The 21,979-nt window shown below is 39.4% G+C and overlaps 1 protein-coding gene across 1 annotated transcript in view; it reads right to left on the bottom strand.

Annotated features, from left to right (window-relative positions):
* LOC150077056 (lutropin-choriogonadotropic hormone receptor-like) overlaps positions 1 to 21,979 on the bottom strand; it is a 94,529-nt gene that overhangs the window by 16,417 nt on the left and 56,133 nt on the right. Inside the window, exons 3-5 of the mRNA XM_090385775.1 lie at positions 16,870 to 16,944; positions 14,986 to 15,060; positions 14,798 to 14,872 (exon numbers count right to left, since the gene is read on the bottom strand). Coding sequence (XP_090241901.1) covers positions 14,798 to 14,872; positions 14,986 to 15,060; positions 16,870 to 16,944 — 225 coding nt within the window. The remainder of the gene's footprint in view (positions 1 to 14,797; positions 14,873 to 14,985; positions 15,061 to 16,869; positions 16,945 to 21,979) is intronic.

The following is a 21,979-nucleotide window of genomic DNA, read 5'->3' as shown; positions in this document are numbered from 1 at the left end:
CCTCTCATCCCCGTTTAACACATCTCACCACCAATCTTACCTCGGCATTGTTTAGAACCAAGTTTCCTACCTACGTGGCGACCGGATATCCAGATGGCACTGAACTCTTTTGAACAAGACGGCGCTTAGTGTCACAAGGCCAGCATTGTGCAGGAATGGTTCTACAATCATGTCCAAACATTTCATATGCTCCCCTGGACGCCAAATTCCCCGACATCAATCCTATCGAACATTTGAAGGATGCGGTGGAATTCAACATTCGTCAGTCCACGCCAGTGTCTCGCTCCTTTGCCAAACTCCGGGACGTCCTTCTGTCCAGGATACATAAGGAAACCTTCCGCAGTCTAGTGGGGCCGCTGCTACACCGGGTGCAAGCGGTTATCATGGCAAAAGACGGACCAAAAAAGCTATTATATAAGTGTTCATAATGTTCTCGTGATTGTATACAGGTCAGACAGACAGACGTGAATATTTTAAGTCTGGAGGAGGGTGCATGGGGGGGTATGGAATGGAACTCTCCCTATTGGGTTCTGAGGTTCACATGAAGAGTGACATTACATGACACAATTTCAGAACAAAACCTACCACTCTTTGTTGTTGATGCTGTTGTTGTAGGGTTTTAGGAGCATTAGCGACTAGGGCCACATTGCTCCGTATATGCTGTCTGTAATTTCGTGTGTTCGGTGGTCGATTTTCTGTTTGCTGGACAAAAACCGGAGTTTCCGGGAGGAAAACCATGCTGCCCTCGCCTGAGACCGACTAACTCAGCCAGGTTGTGAAAAAGGCCCATAAAATTTCCTCACATCATCGACGAGACTCGAACTCAGGTCTTTTTCACCCGGTGAGGGGAGGACGGCGATTCTACCAACTGTGCTGCCCACGAGGGCCCCCTCTTTCTTTTTTATAGAAGAACGACTTGCAATATCCTAAATTCAAACTTCATGAAAATATCAACCTTAGCCTAAAAAGATATTTGTCAAACTGACTATCTTTTCGTCATTACACTCTAAACCTCTGCCATCAACGTTCATGTTCTTTTCCTATATATTCCCTATATACAAACAATAAAGATTTATTTATTTAAAATATAATTCTCCTGTAAACAGTATTTTGGCAACAGTAGACAGCATCCATTCTTAGTGGAAATTTTTCGACCTGTTCAGATTAACAAATAGCTAGGATACGGGACCATTCCTCCTTTTATCAGTCGCTTCACCGTATCCAAGGTGGGCCATAATGGTCCGGGTCACCCACACATCGAAGTTCCAGATAATCTCCAAGCAATTCTGTGGCATCCACATCAAGATTTCTGGATGGCCAGAGTAATTCTTCCTAATTCTTGAACCTCAATTTCCTCAAACAGTAGTACTGTGGTGATACAAGTTCCAGTTACAAAATTAGCAGTGTTCGTTAAATGCAGCACTGAAGTTCCAACGCTACAACTAAAGGTTCCAGTCGAAACCACGAGAAGCAATCCCGAACAACAACGTCTCCATCTCTAATTTTATTGTTGAGCTGATTCATTGCTGTGAGTAGCGTATTCTAAGCATTCTGCAATCCCAAACTTAAGTCAGAGCTGAACATTTTTAGCATAATTAATTTTAATTTAAATATGCTAAATAAACTGAAAATGGAAAACGAAGACAGGTAGTTTTATAATATATATTCTAATTTTATATTCTGTTATATTCTAATATATGTTCTATGACTAAACTTCTGAAATACTGTATTTTTTCAGCATTATACAAAATAGATTCGATACTAGATAGCAATATGGAAAGCAATTTACAACTTTCTCAAATTCTTTAGCCCTGCGAAGCCATCTTCTTCAATTTTCTTCAATTTATTACCTTTAAGACTCCTACGAAAAAAAAAAAAAAAGAAAAAAGAAAAAAAAATCAATTTGAATAAACTGGGCAATATATACACTGCCCTACCATTAATATCCGGATCCCGTCATAGCTACAAATAACTTTTATTTACAGGAAAACTAATAATGTGTGCTGAAACCTTTAATCTTTATGACAGCCTCTAGTCTCCTTGAAATATCTCCACCAGTTTTTTTAAATGTCCTGCAATATTTTCCGCCATTCAGTCTTCAAAGCGTCGACTAGTTCAGCTGGATGATTTAGTTCATCCCAGAGGTTCTCTGTAGGAGACATGGACTGTTTGTCCTACTGATACGGGTATGGGCCTTCCCCGATGTTCTGAAAAAAGATGTAGGTAATACAACATGGATTCAGGACGTCTAGCTAGACCTCAGCATTCATGGTTGTGTCCAAAAAATAAACAATGGTCCCAGTCTAAAGCATGATAAACGGCCCCAGACCATGTTGCGTCCACCAAACCACATTGTCGGGACGATATAGTCCGACAAGTAGCTTTCTCTAGGGACGACTGTCAAACTGTTAGACCGCGTACCGTGACTCGTCATTCCAAAGCGCAGCTTTCTATTCGTCTACGGTCCAAGAACATTGGACCTTGCACCAAACTAGAAGGAGTCTGGCATTAGTCGGGATAATTAATAGCTTGTGGACGGCAGCGCGATAGTAGTAACCTATACCACACTTGTCCCGAGCACTGTACTAGTGTTGACATGTGTCCCATCGTCTCATTCAGATCCTGTGCATGCTTGTGCTGCGACAACGTCGACCTGAGTTCGGAGCAGACGATTCTTTGCAGGCGTATCCTCTCACCTTCCATCAGCTTCTGGAGTTTTCCTGGTCGTTTCGTGACGGTTTCAGCACCAGTTCGCTTCCATTCACAGATCACATTACCAATCGTCGACCTAGGGAATTTTAATGACGTTGAAGTGTCACGTACAGACCAATTACTTATGTGGCACCCTATTATCATTCCGAGCAGGAAGTCTGTTAACTCCGTCGATCAAGGCATCTTGCATTCATAGTCGTACTACTATCTCCTCAAAGGTCTAAGGGCATATTTATAATGGTGTCTGCTACGTGGTGCTTCGGTGGGACATGGTCAACTATCAACGTAATGGTATTCGGATATTAATGTTAGGGCAGTGTATATAGTGCTAATATGATACAGCAATTGTACGTTTCCTAATATGTCATTTTACTAATATTTTAAATTGCATTTTTATTTGAATACTGTAACACAAATTAAATTTCAAATAAACCAATTTCAGAATAAATTATGGAATCTTTCAGTAAATTACATTTGATTATTTTAATATAGTAAAAAAAATTAAATTTTATTTTACTACATTATTTTATTTAAGTAAAACCCATCCATTCTCTCCAAATTTTTGTTTGCCTTGGATTTATTTAAGTTGTCAACTTCTACTACGACAGATTGAAGTTTGTTCCAACTATGGCTAAAGGAAAACTTCCGCACATCTATTCTACAACTGTTTTTCCTCAATTTGAATTTACATCCCCTCAGGAAATTAATCTGGGCAAGAGGAAGAATCCCATCAGAATTCAGCGTGCTCAACCCATTCAAGGCCTTATACACCTCAATCAGATCACCTAGCAGGTGCTTAGTTCCAGCCGCTGCAAATTGCAGAACTTAAGTCTTTCTTGGTAACAGCAACCCTTTGTTCCACTCACCAATCTCGTTGCCCTTCTCTGTACTCGTTCCAGCAACTCTACATCCTTCCTAAAATGAGGTCTCCAGATCTGTATACAGTATTCAAGGTGTGGCTTGACCATTGCCTTATATTTTTGATTATTACTTGTGTCACCCTTTGAACCGCCTTTGTGAATGGGGGATACATCTGCACATCTCCAGTCCATGGAGACCTCCCCTGAGTCCAAGGAAGCTTTCATAATTATGGTAAGGGTTTTCTTACTTCCTTTGCCGCCCCCTTTAATATAACTGGATAGATCCCATCCACCCCAGGCGCCTTCCTTATATTTAACTACAATAATTTCTCCTCCACTTTGCTCTCAGTTATTACAAAATCATTTTGCTACCTACCAGGGTTCGATAAACTTCTGACATTCCCGTCCCTGAATATCTCCTCATGTGTGAGTGTAGATGCAAAATACTCATTCAGTCAGCTACCTGAGCAGAATCATCAACAGTCGAACCATCGCTATCAAGTGGACCAATCAGATTCATCCCCTTCCTTCTAGAGTTTATACAATGTATACATACAATGTATTGCCAAAGGTATCTGGACACCCCTGGGATTTGAGAAAAAGGAACCAAACTAAAATGAACAAAAATCAACGTGAATAGATATAAAAAACAACAGTGCTCGCACTAGAAGAACGAAACACAGTAGATAGGTTGACGCATTGACCTTAGTGACTTACAACTTGGAGTTATTATAGGATGCCACATTAGTAATGAATCTGCTGGTGCCACTGCAGAAAAACGGCAACACACTGTGTGAACAGTGACTGATGTAAGGTGGCTTTTAGGAGCATTAGCAACTAAGGCCATATTGCTCCGGGATATGCGGTGGTCATTCCCTGACCTTTCCGCATTCTCCGTATTTGGTGGTGACGGGGCTTGAACCCCGGTCTAATCAAGAAGCGTGTGCTACACACTGCTGCTCCTTCCCACCTGGCTACGGAGGCGCCGCTAAGAGTAGAAGTTGATGGAAACAGAACGAAAGACACTCAAAAGAATGTTCTCAGACAATCACTGTATGTTTCTTTTTTTTCTGCAGTTCTTTCTTGTGGACAAGAAAGAATTCCAGATACATTTGTTGCCGTTCCTGGAACACTGCTCGCCATGATTTTCCATTCCTGGAACAATGCTTGCCACGATACTGCATACTCCTGTGGTGATTTCTGTAGGCCTGAAGACATGGGAGTACAGAAATTTCACTTGTACAGAAATTTCGTTGTCAGAGCATTGAACTTAATCTCACTGAACACAGTTCTCAAGAACTGTGACGTCGGCTTCTGACCAGGCCAATATGCCTGCAATCTCCAGGATAACAGAGTCCATCCCTGCTTCATAAACGCTAACCTGGCTGCGTTTATGAAGCAGGGATGGACCAAAACACCCCCTTACTGTCATCAAAGATTGGTTCGATGTCCACCGATGAGGATATGGCGTGTAATAAGACCAAAGGTATTTTTTATAAATCTTTTTCCACCACGAATAGCATTGAAGGACTTTTCAGCTGGTCGATAAAGTTTCTGATGTATTTTGTTTAAGAAATAAAGTGGTAATGCTACACAGACTCACCGGATTTGCCACTTTCAAATCGAGTTGACTCTTCTTGTACGTTTTTTAAGCGCGTTAGGATGTATGCATAAAGCGTCTATTGTCTTCATCGTGTCCGTCCGCATCTAATAACTCAACCCTTAGTGGACGGATTTTTTAAAGTACTTCCAAGTACTTTTTTAAACTTAGAGAATAGTTAGTCTACGTTTAGGTTTCACATCGATGATATTTATCTATTTTTGAATCCAATACGAGTAAAAATAAATTCAAACTTCCCCACATAAAATATATAAAAAAAGTTCGCGATATTTCCTTTTCTTTCTTTGTGTGTTACTAAATCGCGAAGCGGATTGCAAAAAATACATCATCAGGGGGTATTCTATCGGGGGTTTTATTTTAAAGGTGCATTTCTATGGCAACCAAAGCATGGGTTTCTTCTTTAACAGAATCGGTACATTTATTTGTTTACTTTGTCGGTTTGAAGCTGAAAGAGAAATATAGATACTTGGACTGGAGTTTTTGAAGCCTTATTTTCGCATCAATGGCTAGTCTGACACTGATATCTTTTCTAGTGATGGAAAGACGCAACTGAAAGGGATAAAATGGACCAATGCTGTCTATCAAACAAGATGCACGAGTTGTATTTTACTTGTCAAGGGAAATATCCATTATAGACCGGCCATAAGTAAGAAGAGATAACAAGCATCCATGATGGATATGAACAGAAGAAACACAAAATAATCGTGTAGCTGTCATTAAAATTCCGCTTTTCAGGAGATTGTGTCGTTGGAAGCTTCCACGTAATCCTGATGTCAAATTGCTGCTGGATTAGCTCCAAAGTGTTTTTTTCCCAAGTTCTCAATAAAGTTCCGAGTTTATTTCTTTTGTTAAGCTTATTTAGTTGAAAAATAAAGGAGATAAACTGAACAAGTCAGGAAGTTTACGATTACTAGAAGATAAAAGAAAGTGGAAAGATACTTTTCCTGAAAACATCCTGCAAAGTCAGATTTTGGTATCACTGTGGATTATTTCTAAGGGAATTACTCGTTAAGAAATATAATAACGCCAGACTAGTGAAGAATAATCTCCAGGATAATAGAGTCTATCGATTTCCCTGAGGTTATGGCAGAAAAGTAATAAATATGAAAATCTATATCCTTTTCATTATTCTTTCAAGAGAATGTTAAATATGGATTTAACATTCTCTTGAAAGAATAACGAATGCACAAATCTGGTGTAGAAAATAGGGACTCCACTCACTAAACTTTAATTGCCAAAATGCAAGGACCTCCTAGAAAGATTTAAAGCCCGCACAATCAACTGAAAAGATATTTGATTTTACAGCTCAAAGCAGAGACTATTATGGATCTAGCAGTTTCGGATCTTTTTAGTTTCTTTCTGTTATTGCTGAAGACTTCCGGGGATATTGGGATTGCCGAGAAAATGAGCTACTTTCATTCGTATTTCTTCTTTTACCTACCTTATAATCAAGTTTGCACTTTCGTTGAAAGCGTAGAAACATCGTTCCACTTGGCTAAAAGGCTATTGTAATAGATGGCATTGTAAAATAACAAATAGGTACTCTCGGAAGGCAATTTCTTTTAAAATCTTTTATGGATTTCTTAGAAATGCAATTGCTGAAGTACAGAAGTTAATAAGCAGAACGAAGACACAAAAGATTTTCAGATAACACATTAAGTGAATGTTTAAAAGAATGCCATGGATGTCTACTATTTGCATATGCTATTTGAAATTTCTGTAATTTATTGTACACGTTTTTGTTTTTAATCCTTTCTGTATATTCATAACTCGAAAAATGCATGCTAAAAAGTAATTTTAATACTTACAACTTCGCTATTTCAGATCCATCGAAGGCAAAATTTTCGACCAATTCAATAGCATTGTAATCCAGGTTCCTGCGTAAATAGAAACTTAAATAGCCAGTTAAATTAAATAGCTGATGCTGTAAAATCAATGTAAAACAAAAAAAAAACCTTAATTGAAAATATATTGAAGAAATTTGGCTAAAAGAAAGCGAGGTGTGATTCAAAGCGAATAAAATTCAATATATCTCGGAGTAACATGAAATCTCACGTATTTAGTACACTCATATTTAAAATATCTACGCATGTCGTGCATACGCACGACATGCGTAGATATTAACCCTACAACTTCTGTACTGTACTCCAGAAGTGTTTACCAAAGCCACACCACCAGATGATGGATAGCTGTGAAGTGAGATTTGCAAAAGCAGCTCCTTTACCGGAAGGGGGAAGAGGGAGAAACAAGTGTAATAGGGGACATGGTTAACCTATTGATATGATATTTGATACAAAGGTCCAAAAAGAATATTCAAAATAAGTTCCGAATAACATAAAGATGCTGCTATTCCATATTCACCTTAGATTTTCAGATTTCATAGGAGGAACCTGCGAAATCGGAATTTCCAAAAACCTCAAGAAAACGTCTGATGAAAATTTAGTATCTATCCGACCTTGCCTTCTCGAGTAATGCTCGAATACCCGAAACTAATATACAATGAATGGCCATTTTATTAGGTACATCTACCTAATAGCGAGCAGAATCCCTCTTTGGCTTCAGAACGGCTTGAATTCTTCATCGCATGTACTCAACGAGGAATCGAAAAGTGGCACAGGAACATTGATCCACGTTGACTAAACCGCTTCCCGCAGTTGTCGCACATTGGATGGTTGCCTACCTCTACTCCGAAGATCTCTTGCCACCTCATCGCATAGGTCACAAAGGATTGAGTTCTACTGACTTGTAATGCAACACACTATGCTTGAAATCACGCATTTTAAATATTAAATTGCACAGAACTGCTTACAGGAACATATGTTCCTGAAAGCAGTTCTGTGCAATTTTAGCTTTGCAACATGGCTACAACATATCCTTGTAGGAACTTATTCGCAGATGGAGACAGTGTAGCCATGAAGGAATTCGTTGGGAAATAACCTGAGGCATCCAAGTGTTGCTCCGTTGTTATCAAGAGGTGTACCACGAAAAACAGCAGAAACCGGGATTTGCCAGATCAAGCAACATTTATCCAATCCTTAACTGTACAGTGTTAGTGTTCCTGAGCCTTCTATAACGTTTTGGTTGGTTATTGGACCAATCTCGATGCACCCGAGACAGTCGTACGTGAAAACACCAGAAGAGTATATTCCATTGCATGAACAGGTCGTGCTGTTACTGAAGAAACACTCCCTTTCATGAACAGGTTAAGTGGCCACCTACTGCAGGTTTCTGAAGGGGCTAGAAGTGGGCTGTCGAATTGGAATTGACCATAAACCTTTCCAGAGACTAACAGAATATATGTGCATAAAATTTGAATAATCAAACATTGAAAATGTGTTTCGTTTCCCTTTATGTACAGATATACTCGAAATGCTGTGGGGAAAAAAAATTACCGAATTTCTTCTGCCCCAATTTTAATGAAATTTGGGATTGTTCGAAAAATGTTCCTGGAATATCCAAATGCAAAATTTCATTGAAATGTCAGTGAGAGTCTAGTTGTTACAAACGCCTAAAAATTGTATTCTTAGCCAGGCAGTAATGATTTCTTATTGTAAAAGTCACTTTTACAATAAGAAATGCTATGTAGCACACTCGAATTAAAATTCAAAATAAATAAATAAATATTTTAATAAAAATAAAAATAAATGTATTGTGATCTAGATCAAAAAATATAATTTCTATAAAAAAACATTGTTATTAATGTTATTTTATTTTATTTTATTTATTATTATCGTTTATGTTATTCAAATGTCAAAAAATCAGCACCATCCTTTATCATGGAAATACGTATTTAATACAGGGACACCAAAAGAGAATATGCCGGAACTTAAGTCTTTCTTCGAATTGATGAAATTTAACCTGAAATTTGAATGCCGGTTATTTTTAAACAAGATGGTGCTATACCTCATTTTACAGAAAATATTCTTAAATTCCAAATTTACAGATCACTATATTGAAAAATCTGACTACCAATAGATGAGACAGTTAATTTTTCGGGGGGGGGGACACATACTGTCTATTCCGTCAAAATTCAGGATTTACAGAAATTTAAAAAGAAAAAGAAGAAAGTTCAGAATGTATAAGCGTTCTGAGATATTTCAGAACTCTTTTCTATACAGAGGAAAGAGATCCATTGAACTTATTTGTAAAGATTGAGGGTTTTTGACATTAAAAATCACCTTTATAAGTGGATAATTCCATATCTTACCCATATTATTTCCTAAATACACGAGGTGTGCCAATAAAGTTCCCGGAATGGTGCTGTTGCGGTTATGTTCGATGCTATGGAAGTATTATGTTGTAGTTCAAACTTCCTCCAACTGATGGTGGTACAGATATTGTTTAGTAGACTGACAGGTTGCAAGTAACAACCAATTTTGTTAATTATGTCAACGTTTCGTGTCACGATTTTGCAATGGGGCAACGAATGAATAAAATTTTGCTTTAAACTGAGAAAATCTGCAACAGAAACGTACAAGGTGTGGCAATAAAGTTCCCAGACTGATGCAATAAATAGAAAACAAAATAAGGGAGCTCAAATATAATGCAGATTCGCAAATAAACTAAGAACTGTTTATGAAGTTACTTAAACAGTATGTAAATATTGTTAATAAAGTAAAATTTGAATGCGAAGATTTGTATTTCTTTATTACGACGATTATTAAACAAATACATTCTTTAATCGGAGAAAACGCAAATTTTTTAGAACATTTTAATAACATAATAGTCCCGCATTCAAAGATCAACATGAAGACCAAAAGTTCGAAGACCAGGAAGTTTTACGTATACACAGTTTAGTGTTACAGTTGCTGTGTCATCTGTACCTCTGTCATATAGTTTAAAATATTCGAAATCGTTATAGTAAACATTGCATGCAATTTTTGTGATAATACTTTCCTTTTTGTGAGGAGATAATTTATAACATATACTTTTTGCATCGTTGCTGTAACGGATATTTTGTAATAAGTCATCGGGTATTAGATGGTTACAAAGAAAAAATTTCAAAATTTAGAATATATTTTCCCGTACACTAGGAAAATTCGTGTTCGACATCCATTTACATAATCAAACCCTCTTATTGTAGGATTTGTGCATCTGCACATTTATAATCGAAATAAAAGGAATATGTCTAACATAATTTTCCGACATGTCCATGCAAAATCATTCGATAGCTGTACAAGACTTCAAGTTCCGGTTTTAGAATTGCACGCATTTCTTTCCTTTTGAATCTTGATGCCGATTCCATCGGTAATTGCGTTCTATGCATAGTTTTGGTCATCGTTCGTATTGCAACGAATTGGAGTAGATTTAGTTGAATTGCATATACAATGTGATGAGTACATTTTATTTATTCAGCTGTTAGGATAATATCATAATTTTTATGTTAAAGAATAAAGACATATCACAAAGCCTGTCAAGCATTATTGGTTGCTTGCACTTCACAAAGAGACAACTATTTTATTGTTCGACGGCTATGTTATTCAGTTTCTTTTGGCGCAGCCTATGAACTCTGGGTGGTACAAAAATTCTTTACAAAGAAGAGGTCTGAACAAGGGGATGAGCTTCGAACACATCGAAATACTGCTTTTCCCTTGCAACAACATGAAGTCGATGGCTAGCGTAATCATTTGCTCCTTTTTTGGTAAATTTACATGTGGACAAGCGCTTCTGGTGATTTCCTTTGTTTTGGGATCACAGCTACAGAGATTGAATGTTTCCTCTACTTTTTCCTCTCAGTTTGTCAATAAGTGCACGACGTTGATTTTAAATTGCTAGTCAATGGGTAGTTCGGAATTTTAGCTCTATGATAATCATTTCTAAAATGTCTAGTTTCAATATTACCACGTACAATGTGTCTTCTCAGCCCGAGTATCATTTCAACATCATTTTCTAAGCTTCGGAGACTCTATAACTTTCCCATTTTCAGTGTAGAAAGGTTATTCTTATGGAGAAATAAGTGTTATCTTTCACTGTGTAAGTGTTAGCCCTGTGAAGTTTCAAATGGCGTCCGATGAATTACAGAAAAAAACTTCCAGAATTAACAAAGACAACAGCGTGCGAGAGTCGTTAATGGTAAGGTATCAGTACTTTATTGTTGATAAATGTCTAATTGGTACATGGTATTATTCACCGAAACCGTCTTGAATGAAAATTTGGTTTAGACATGAATGTGCAATAAAACCTGATTTACCGGAGTCTATTATATAATTTCTTTCGTTGTGAAAGTTCAATCTGCTTTATCTGTGCTGGCATGCATATGCATGGCGTATACTAGTCAGAATTAACAAAGATAATTAGCGAAGCGTGTCCGGACCAACCTCCCCAGGACAAAAACTCCCAGGAAAATCTCCCCCCCTGAAATAAAGTGCAAAATAGGGCAAAACCCCCTTAGTTAAAGTGAAACATTACGAAAGCCTCCATTTTTTTCTGTTTTCAGACTACACAATTATAAAAAGTTTAAAGGGGGGTCTTTAGAAATAGAAAAAAAAAATAAAATTGAAGTAATCCTGAAAAATATTATCTTTGTCTGTGTTGGTTCACTCTACTTGATCATTGTATCGTCTACCTGAGTAATCCTCCAAAAGTGACCTGACGCACTCAGGTCACCATTTAAGTCACATGGTCCCTAAATGGTTTAAATGCCATTTAGTGACCATGTGATCTAACCTTGTATCTCAGCAGCCTGTCAGGGATTAAATCAGAATTAACCTCAGGCCATTGCTGAGAAGGGCAAATAGGTATATATAAGGCTAGATCTAATCAGGTGCATAAAGTTCCAATTTAACCACCATGGTGTTAACGTCTGTGGGAATGTACTGTTGTTGTGAGTTTTGTAGGGTTTTTAAAAATTGGTTATACTCTCTGAGTGACCCGAAAAATAAGTCTAACTTCAACCGGAGATCGTCAAGAACGATAAAGGATGTTCTAAACTGTGCGCAGAAGGCTACTTATACACCAAGAAGAGCATAAACCGTGCACGAATACGTTGGGAATGTTCTCAGAGAAATGCACTTTCTTGCAAAGGTTGTGCTCGTAGATTTGGAAGTGAAGCACTTACTTTCTGTGACCGAACACAGCCATGATCGAGATCCTAACAAAGTTAAAACAACCGAAGTAAAGAATATCATAAAGACAGCTGCTTTGACCAACAAGGTCAGACCTGCACATATTCTTGCAGACACCATATGTGAACAACCCCTTGAAGTCAGTTGTGCCATTGGTCGACTTGACTCTTTGAAACGTAATGTTCCACGTTTACAGAAAGAAGCATTGCCAAAGGTCCCAACATCCTTACGAGAACTAGAGCACATCAGTGGTGAATGGAAAACTACAGAGACTCCAGAATTTCCTCATTTATGACAATGGACCTGAGTCGACAGAGAGAATTACAGTGTTTACAACCAACCAGGCACTTGAACATTTAGCCCGCAGTACCACATGGTTAATGGATGGGATTATTGCAACAGGCTGTTCCAGCAATTATGCACCATCCGAGCTCCTCTTTGGCTATCTGTTGTAACATGTGTGTACGCCTTTCTGTCTACAAATTCTCAATAAAGTTTCTTTTCCAGTTAAAAGTGAAATTTGTTATTCGTTCGTTGCTCCATTGCAAAATAGCAACACAGAACGTGACGCTACTAACGAAACTGGTTGTTACTTGCAACCTGTCAGCCTACTGGACAACTTCTGTTGGAGAAAGTTTGAGCTACAACATACCACTTCCTTCAATTTTCAAACTCATCGAACATGACCGCAACAGCACCAGTCCGGGAACTTTATTGCTACGCTTAGCATGTTTAGTCTGATTTTACTGTTAAATATTTTCTGTTAAATTTAGTTATAAATAATTGATAATACTTACACGGTCTCTGCTTTAATATTTATGGAACTTGTGGTCAGCCTTTGAATCCTATTACTATCGAAATCTCTGAAAGAAAGGAAACAACTGCACTATGTAAATCAGGGACGATGTAATGTTCACATTTGTCTTTATTAATAAAGGTAAGGCAACCCTCCCCGGTCGCGGTTTTTTTTCCCTTTTATTCCTAATTTCGCTCTTCAAATACACGGGTTGATGTTTGCTACATTATTTGCTTTTGGATAAATAAAAAGACAATTTTATAAATTGCAATTATGTTTTATACATTTTAAGCCATACAGTACTTTCTCACATAAACAATGCATTATTTGGTTCGTAATATTTAAAATTTAATTTTTATTCATTAAAAATATCATTTATCGTGAAAAAGAATAAAAAAATAATGAAAATGGTTCTCTTATAAAAAAGCTCTTTTAGGGAAAATTGTTTCGTTTATAAATGATGCACAAGCAGAACTTGCACCAGGAATAATGGTGAGAGACACACACACACAAAATTTGAGTTAGACCTAATTATGGTTGATAAAAAGAATTTTGCACTTAGAATGTTCATAAGCAGTTTTAGCAGATTTTATTGAATTCTAAAATACTGCAGAAAAACTACAGTTGTTCCTCTGTCTTTGATGGTTACGATATATTTGCTGATGTATTGTCCCAACCGTAAAGTACCTTAGAGGTCCAGGTTGATTCCTTGAAATACTTCAGGTATAATTCACCTTGAGGTCCTAAATCTCGGAGTAGTTACCCTGTGTTGTGTTAATTTTTCCTCTAAATTTTCAGAAAGGATGCTCTGTCTCTGTTAAAAGAAATAAAATGAATCTGATTTTTTTCCCTTTGTTTTCAGTTACTGAATCTGAACATTTTTAGTGGTTTCCAAGCAATTTCATCCAGAACAAAAAGTGTCAAGTATTTATGGAGATTTTTATGCAGCAAGTCAAAAGAAACTTCTGCCACACACTACGCGGTAGCCATTTTGTTTGTCGATGACAACAACGCCATCACACCATTCTTAGTATTCTATTTAGGGAAGACAACAACTTCAGTGAATATACTGTATCTTCCCCACAGGTCTAAATCTAAAAACATCAAAATTACTGCCCGACCTATTTGGCCCTAGAACAAGTTATCAGCGAACAACCCTACGCTCTGTTAAAATTACAACCGTTGCTCAAGAAACAGCGATCATCTCATTCTTAAATCTGGCCCTAGCCACTGAAATCCCAGGAAAGTAGGTGGCAGGACCCGCCAGAGTACTCTAGCTACAGTGGTACACCCGGTCAGCCTCCCCGTGGCATGGTGTGGTAACGTCGGGTCCCACTAGGGGCTCGGCGGCTAATAGACCGGAGGAACAAAGGGCACAACACAATATACAGCACATGACCCCCACACACTTCAAATCTCTGGCCCCGATACAATGTACACCCGCGGAGATGGGAGGAATCCCAGGAGCCGTTAGACACTAACATACCTTATACCTTATACCTTATACTGTATCTTCAGTGATTCCGTTCTTCAGTTTTGTAAAGAAAAGGTAATTTACTAATAGTTTGTACTTCCTAGAAATAACAGTAGTAATAGTTAAAAATTAGTAATTAATCAGAATAAATAAAATTGAAATGTAAATAAAAACAAATAATTATTATTTTATTTCAAGTACACATCGACTCAATTAAGAAGAAAAGAAAAGATTAAAAATTATTAAAGTAAGGAATTTTAAATCACTTACATCATGGAAATGATGCTCCGAGTCCGAAGTGCACTCATGTCTGGCACCACTTCGAGACCGGAATGAATGATTCGTCTGAAAGCAATAAAAGTTTCCCGTCACAAATGGATGTTCAGAACGTCTTGAGAAAGTTTCAAAAGTGACGGAAAGGATTAAGAGGGGATGAAAGAAAGCTACCTGATGCTTACAGAATCTTAAGTCTGGGCAGGAAATCAAATGCACCTTCAGGTATACGCTTGAGTTCAGGCGCTTGCTTTATGTAGCTATAAGAGGAAAAGAAAATAAAAACATGAAAGAAAGCTGCCTGCCTTGGCTGCACAGCAATAAACAACAAGAAAGGAATGTGGCATTAATATTTTTTAGTAAATGGTAACGGGAAGAAACATTTTCATTGGGCTGCAAGGTATATTTTAGCAGTGGAGAAACTACTACACCACCAGGTCCGCCACCCAGAGGGCCCGATGATTGATTTGGTATGGTTGTTAAAGATCACATGGGGTCGTTCGGAAATCAGGTGGGGGAGGAGGCCAGGAATTTATACTTTCGCCATTCTATATTATTTAAAGCGTGCTTATTTTTATTTCTATTTTGGAGATGGATATTTTATCATATTCTATTCTCCTGTCACATCGAAGGAAGACTAGAATATCACTCTTGAAGCCTTAGCAGGCGTCTGTGTTCATACACGGCGCTGTCTCCTGGCAGAACTACGAGTATATCTCTGACACAGTTCTATTGTATTCGATACTGAAAGTACATCTGTAGAGTTGATTAAACGCTTCTGATCGTGTGGTCGTCCCGGAGTATACACAAAAAATTTTATTTTATTTATATTTTAATACGTGAGAAGCCCAAGAGGAGACAACGTGTTGATTAATCCATCGTGTTGTCAGGAATGGAATGGGTAAAAAATAAAATAAAACAACGCCAATGAGAAAAGTACACATTGTAGGCGCAGTCTGAAAAGGCGAGAGAAAATCAAATAAAATTGACAATGCCGACTGGGCTAGCCAGGTGGGTAAAGTGCCTGCCTGGCAACCCAAAGGTCGCGGTTTCGAATCCCGTCTCGAGCGTGGATCACAGTAAAATGCAAAACCTTTGGGAGGTGCACTATGGCCACAGAAGTCGATGCGCCAACAACTAACAAAAAAAATTGATGATGAATAAATTGCTGCGTTGAACTATTTCTTTAATTAACAAAATACTATTAAAATTACTATAATGAAAGAGATACAGAGAAAAATGTAAAAGAGTAATCTATCAACACGTGCGAAAATGAACAACTATTTGCCATTCTGTTCTTTTAAAATGCAAATAGAGTACTTAAACGACACACTTCAACCGAGTGTGGGCAATGTTTAATTAGAGGGAAATCTTAGAGTTCTCGTTGCCTCCGAGTAAATAGTCCCATTGTCGAGTACATTCTTAGTCTCCTTCCTTCTTAATGTCTTTACTGATTCAATGCACACGCACAGTATTTAACTTCCTGGCTTTACGAGTTGCGAATGGTGCACATTCCAGCGTGAAGTAAATGTAATGAGAAAATCACACAACCTTTTAACACACAGTGGAATTCGGTCTCCAAGAAACACAAACAGAGCAGTTTCTTACTAAGATCAGCTATACACGTACTTAAGTGTTCTATCTAAATCAACAATTAGGATATAAGGACATAATTTGTTTTTAGGACAATTTATTCGTAGACTGTTCTGATAGTGAGAAATCTCTTAAAATCTAAACCTTCTAAAAAAGCTTCAGTTCCTCTATCTTGTTAAGCAAAGCAGTTAAAATTGCACTCTTAATTGCTTCTTTTCAATAGAGGCTTCAAAGTGTGACAAGCTTTGGCTTATAAACTGATACTTGTTTCACTTTATACAGTATTATATTGTATGGCCTTAGTTGCTGACGCTCCTGAAGACCTATTACAACAACAACAACAACAACGACAAGAGTATTATATTGTAATGGCCGTATAATACTAAGAAGTACTGTATTAGGAAATTACTTAAACTTAAATAAATTTATGTTATAGCAAATCTTTTTCTAAAAACAGAAAGAGAAAAGTTTCTTACATAGTTTGTAGTTGTTCAAGGTTACTGAATGCTCCGGGTTCGATCCAGCGTAGTTTCCTTGCAGATTCTATATGCCTGAAAATAAAGTAAAGAAAATCAGCAGTTATGTGGAAAGTGATTGCTTCCGAATAATATCTTTATATGTGTTGCTAATCAATAGATATTGCATTCCTGTGTAATGGTCATTGCGATAAAATATTTTGTAAATTGGTAGTTTTGGTTGGTTGTTTTTGGGATGTTTCGTCGGGGAAGTTCAAATTATGAAGCATCAGTATATCATGTCTGTAAATTGCTTACATTCTTTGGTCTGTCTGCCTTCTTAGTATTATACGGCCATTACAAACGAAGTTGCCGTGATTGGTTCTATTGAACCTTCGAGTCTGACTAACTCAGCGACTGTGTGTAAAACAATCCATAAAAGTTCCTTCCATCTAGATGGTAGTGGAACCAAAGCGTTTGCTACACGGCGTGGAAGGACAGCGATTATGACGATGGTGCCAGACATTTCTTCCTATACTGTACGAGTATACTCGTACACACACCAGATGAAATAACTTTTTATATATACACTTCTTCTTCTTTTCTTCTTTGGTCCTTAGCTGGCAGCTGGGGGAGGCGGTTGGCCACGCAACCAGTATGCTGCTGTAGGTGCCGCAGGGTTTCGGACTTGCTCTGTGATGTTCTTCCATACCTTACGATCCATGGCTTCAGTCCTGGCCTGGTTAAGGTCGAGACGTCGGCTCTTCAAGTCATCTTCCACTTGCTTGGCCCACGTTTTCCTAGGCGCGGTCCGTTGGATGCTCCATTGGGTGGGTCGTTGTCTCCAAAGGAGTGTGGATGGTATTCTGTTCGTGCCCATTCTACATACGTGGCCAAACCATCTGAGCCTTCGCTTCTGGATTTGGTCGGCAATGGTTGGTTGCTGTTGGCATCTGGCGCGGATGGTATCATTAGTGATGCGGTCGCGAAGAGCGATGCCTAAGATCTGCCGCAGGCATCGCATTTGGAATACCTCAAGTTTGTTCAAATCTAACTTGAGACAAATCCATGTTTCCGATCCGTAAAGAAGAATGGGCAGGATCAAAGTCCGGAAGAGTCGGATTTTAGTCTTTGTGGAAATGTTGGTCCTCTTCCACAGACACCATTTGAGCGAGGCGAACGCAGTGGCCGCCTGTCCAATTCTGCTGTGGATTTCCATGGTAGATGCAACTTTCTTCTCCTGGACCAGCGACCCAAGGTATTTAAAGTCCTGCACTTGCTCGATCTGGACGCCTTCGAGATAGATGGTGGCTTGCGACCCATCTGTTGTCAGGGCCTTTGTCTTACCAGCATTGATCTTCAAACCGTATGGCCGGGCAATGCGGGCAATGTCGTAGAGGATGTCCGTGGCTTCAGCGTCGTTACCGGCAAGGATAGCACTATCATCAGCAAACATCAGGTCAGTCACATAGTGATCCTTGTCATATTGTATGCCCTGTCTGTTTCTGAATGCTTGCCTCATAATGGCGTCGACCACGATGTTGAAAAGCAACGGGGAGGCTACATCCCCTTGGCGGACTCCAGTTTGGATGGTAAATTCCTCAGATAAATCATTCTGGATGCGCACCTGGCTGGTTAAACCGTTGTATGCAGTTTGGAGGAGTGTGATGACTTTTCGAGGTACATGTTCAACCTCTAGTAGTTTCCATAAGGCAGGCCGGTGGACATAGTCGAAAGCAGACTTAAAGTCAATGAAAACAATGACGGTTCGCTGTCCACACCGGATCCTCTCCTCCATCAGATGACGAATGGCAAAGATTTGATCACAGCATCCTCGCCCGGGTCTAAATCCTGCCTGTTCTTCTCGACTGGTTTGCTCGCGATGTTTTTGCAGTCTTGACTGGATGATCTTCATAAAGACCTTTCCGATGATGGAAAGGAGGCTGATGCCACGGTAGTTCTTGCAGTCCCGGTTATCACCTTTCTTGTGGATCGGTACGATAATAGCTTTCCTCCATGTTAACGGAATTTGTTCAGTGCACCAGATGGTTTTGAGGAGTGAGTGTAGTCGGCGAAGCAGTACATCTCCCCCGGCTTTGATCGCTTCTGTGGTGACTTGGTCCACTCCTGGTGCCCTGCCATTCTTCAGGGATTGTATGGCTGCTTTCACTTCTTCTACTGTAGGCTCAACATCGACCATGGAGACCTCAGGGGGGTCGATCGAGAGTGCTGTTGCTGGCGGTCCCTGAGGTGGGTCGTGATTATACAAAGCTTTGAAGAATTCACTCCACCGTTGCAGGCGTTCGGATGGTGATCGCACGAAGGTCCCATCAGCATTCTTGATGTTGTCACTAGTCAATTTGGTCTTTCCACTCAGACATCTGAGGGTGCGGTAGAGAGTGCGGTACTCGTTTTTGGATGCCGCCACTTCAAGATCGTCTGCCACTTGGTTCCAGTATGCTTCTCTTTCTGCTGTCATTCTTTGTCGGACTTCTCGGTTTAGCTGCCGGTACCGTTCAAAGTCGACCAACTTTGCCTGTTTCCGTTTGTCCACGAGGTCGAGGCACTCGTCTGATATCCATGGTTGCGTTCGACGTCGGGCAGGTGGACATAGGGGCTTGGCACATTCCAGGATGGCATCAGAGATCTGCTTTTCTTCTTCATTTATATCCTCGGGCACAGCCAGCATCTCGAAGCGGTTGGATAGGGCGATCTGATATGCCTGTTTGTTGGCAGCATTCATTAGCTGCCTCCAGTCCAGCTTGGCTGACCGAGATGATCTTTTTGCATGCCGTAATTTGAGCTGCACCTTAGCCCGGATGAGGTAGTGATCAGATCCGCAATCAGGTCCCCTCATGGCACGAACGTCCATGAGTGATGAGCGAAATCTGGTATTGATCAAAATGTAGTCCAGGATTGCTGAGTCCTTGCCAGATGGATTTCGCCATGTAAGTTGATGTTTTTGAGGGTGCTGGAAATGGCTGTTTCCAATGATCAGGTTGTTAGATGCGGCAAAGGACAACAAACGTAAGCCGTTGTCATTGATCTTCCCATGGCCAAACTTGCCCATTGTTGTTTCCCAACCAGATCTGTCCACGCCAATATGGGCATTAAAGTCCCCTGCGAGGATGATCACTTCTGTCTGCGGAATTGAATCCAGCGTATGTTGGAGCTGGTTGTAGAAGTCATTCTTGGTCGGGTCCAGGCTAGTCTCAGTTGGCGCATAGGCGGAGATAATATGGGTCTTGATGGTGCCCTTGACAGTAAGGACTGCCAGGCGGTCCGATATTGGTTGGAAAGCGATCACACTACTGGTGGCCTGAGCATCGACCATAAAGCCCACTCCTGCTTCTCGTTTCTCACCACCAGAGTAGAATAGCATAACCGCTTCATTAGGTGCTGGTGGTTGGATGATCATCGTTCCAGACCCGGTGAGTCTTAATTCGGATAATGCCGCGATTGATATCTTGCACCTAAGTAGTTCTTGGGCAATGATTTCCTTTTGTCCAACGTGGTGCCCCGTTCGAACATTCCATTCGCCAATGTTAATTGTCCTTTTCGGCGTAGTAAGCTTATTGCTGTGGCCAGTGATCCATTTCACACCAGCACCCTGGGTCCCCAGTGCTGGCGCATCGGCTACCCCGGATATATACACTAGAAACTATTACGGATTCCGCTGAATTTTTGAGCCTTCATGTGAGTTCTTCATATGAACCAAGGAGAAAGCAAACGGTAACTAAAATTCGAAATGACAAAGGGCAAACACTAAGAAAGAAAAGAATACCAGTGGAAGCCCACGTATTCCAACCGACATTAGCGTACACTAAATTCTCAAAAGCATTCGGACCGTCTTCGTCATGTCTATCTCACATTAGTGAGATAGATATGACAGGTTGCATGAAATTAAGAGAATGTATAAAAGTGTTAAGAAGAGCACCAAAAATAAATGGCAGACAATTTGGATAGTGGTTTTATCAGGATTCATATTGGTCACATGTCGTTACTTGCTGCAGAAATCCGTTTGAAACTTTCTAAAGTCAACTGCAGGCGAAGTTGTGAAAAGATGAAAGAAATAAGGGAGATACAACGAAGAAAGATCTGATAGACCAAGAACAATTATGGAGAGGATTCACTAATCGCTGAAGGATTGTTGTTGTAGGAGCATCAGGTACTAAGGCCATATTGCTCCATGTATAATTGTTTGTAAATTGCGTATGTTCTGAGGTAAATTTTCTGTTTGCTGGACCAAAAACTCGAGTTTTCGGGAGAAAAAAAACAGGCTATCCTCGCCTGAGACAGACTCACTCAGCCACGTTGTGAAAAAGGCCCATAAAAATTCCTCTCATCATCGACGGGACTCTAACTCAGGTCTTTTCCACCGGTATGGGGAGGACGACGATTCTACCAACTGTGCCACCCACGAGAGTTCGCTGAAGGGAAGAATATGATTATCGAAGCTAAACTTGTGTCTACACAACTTTAGCCATTTTATTGAAGACTAGAGTCCTAATAGTTTGTAGGTCTTACTTCCTTCATCGAATATACATATAAAGGTCTAATATGTATATAGTCAATGAAGGAAGTAAATTCCAAGGCATGTCATTTTTAACAAAAATGAAAGATTTCATTTTGGTTAGCTGACACGAATATTCTTAGAATTCTCTTTTCAGAGGATCTCATAACGCCCAATTTACGTTTACATGCACTGCGAGTTATTTCATGATGTCGAACTGTAGAAAAGTGAGTTAGCAAGACTGTACGGTGCTTATCTCACCATGTATTTGCCATGTCGTCACTGACCAATGCTTGAACATTGGAAAATTATCAAATATCTATTAGTATTAGCCACATAGTGCAAGGAAGCTTTTGTTGCAACTGCCGAAAAAAATAAATGTCATATGCTGTCCAGCTGACCACTGTATTTCCCTAAAGTGTCTACCTCAACGATGGAGATACAGTAATTTATTTCAGTGATTAAAAACACGCTGGCTATAAGAAAACTTCCTGCAATCCAGTCTAAATGTCTTTCCCATAATATGAATCTATGACACCTCATTCTGCAATCATTTATACATAACAGTGAAAAATTTCAATCAGGTCACCCTCCAGCATGCTTGGTTTCCAAGCTCTG

Source organism: Mastigoproctus giganteus, chromosome 12 (assembly GCF_048544385.1).
Source record: "Mastigoproctus giganteus isolate SK-2022 chromosome 12, ASM4854438v1, whole genome shotgun sequence".
In the NCBI taxonomy this organism is placed as follows: domain Eukaryota; kingdom Metazoa; phylum Arthropoda; class Arachnida; order Uropygi; family Thelyphonidae; genus Mastigoproctus; species Mastigoproctus giganteus.
The sequence above is the reverse complement of the archived record's forward strand: the minus strand, read 5'-3'. Positions and strand labels throughout refer to the sequence as shown.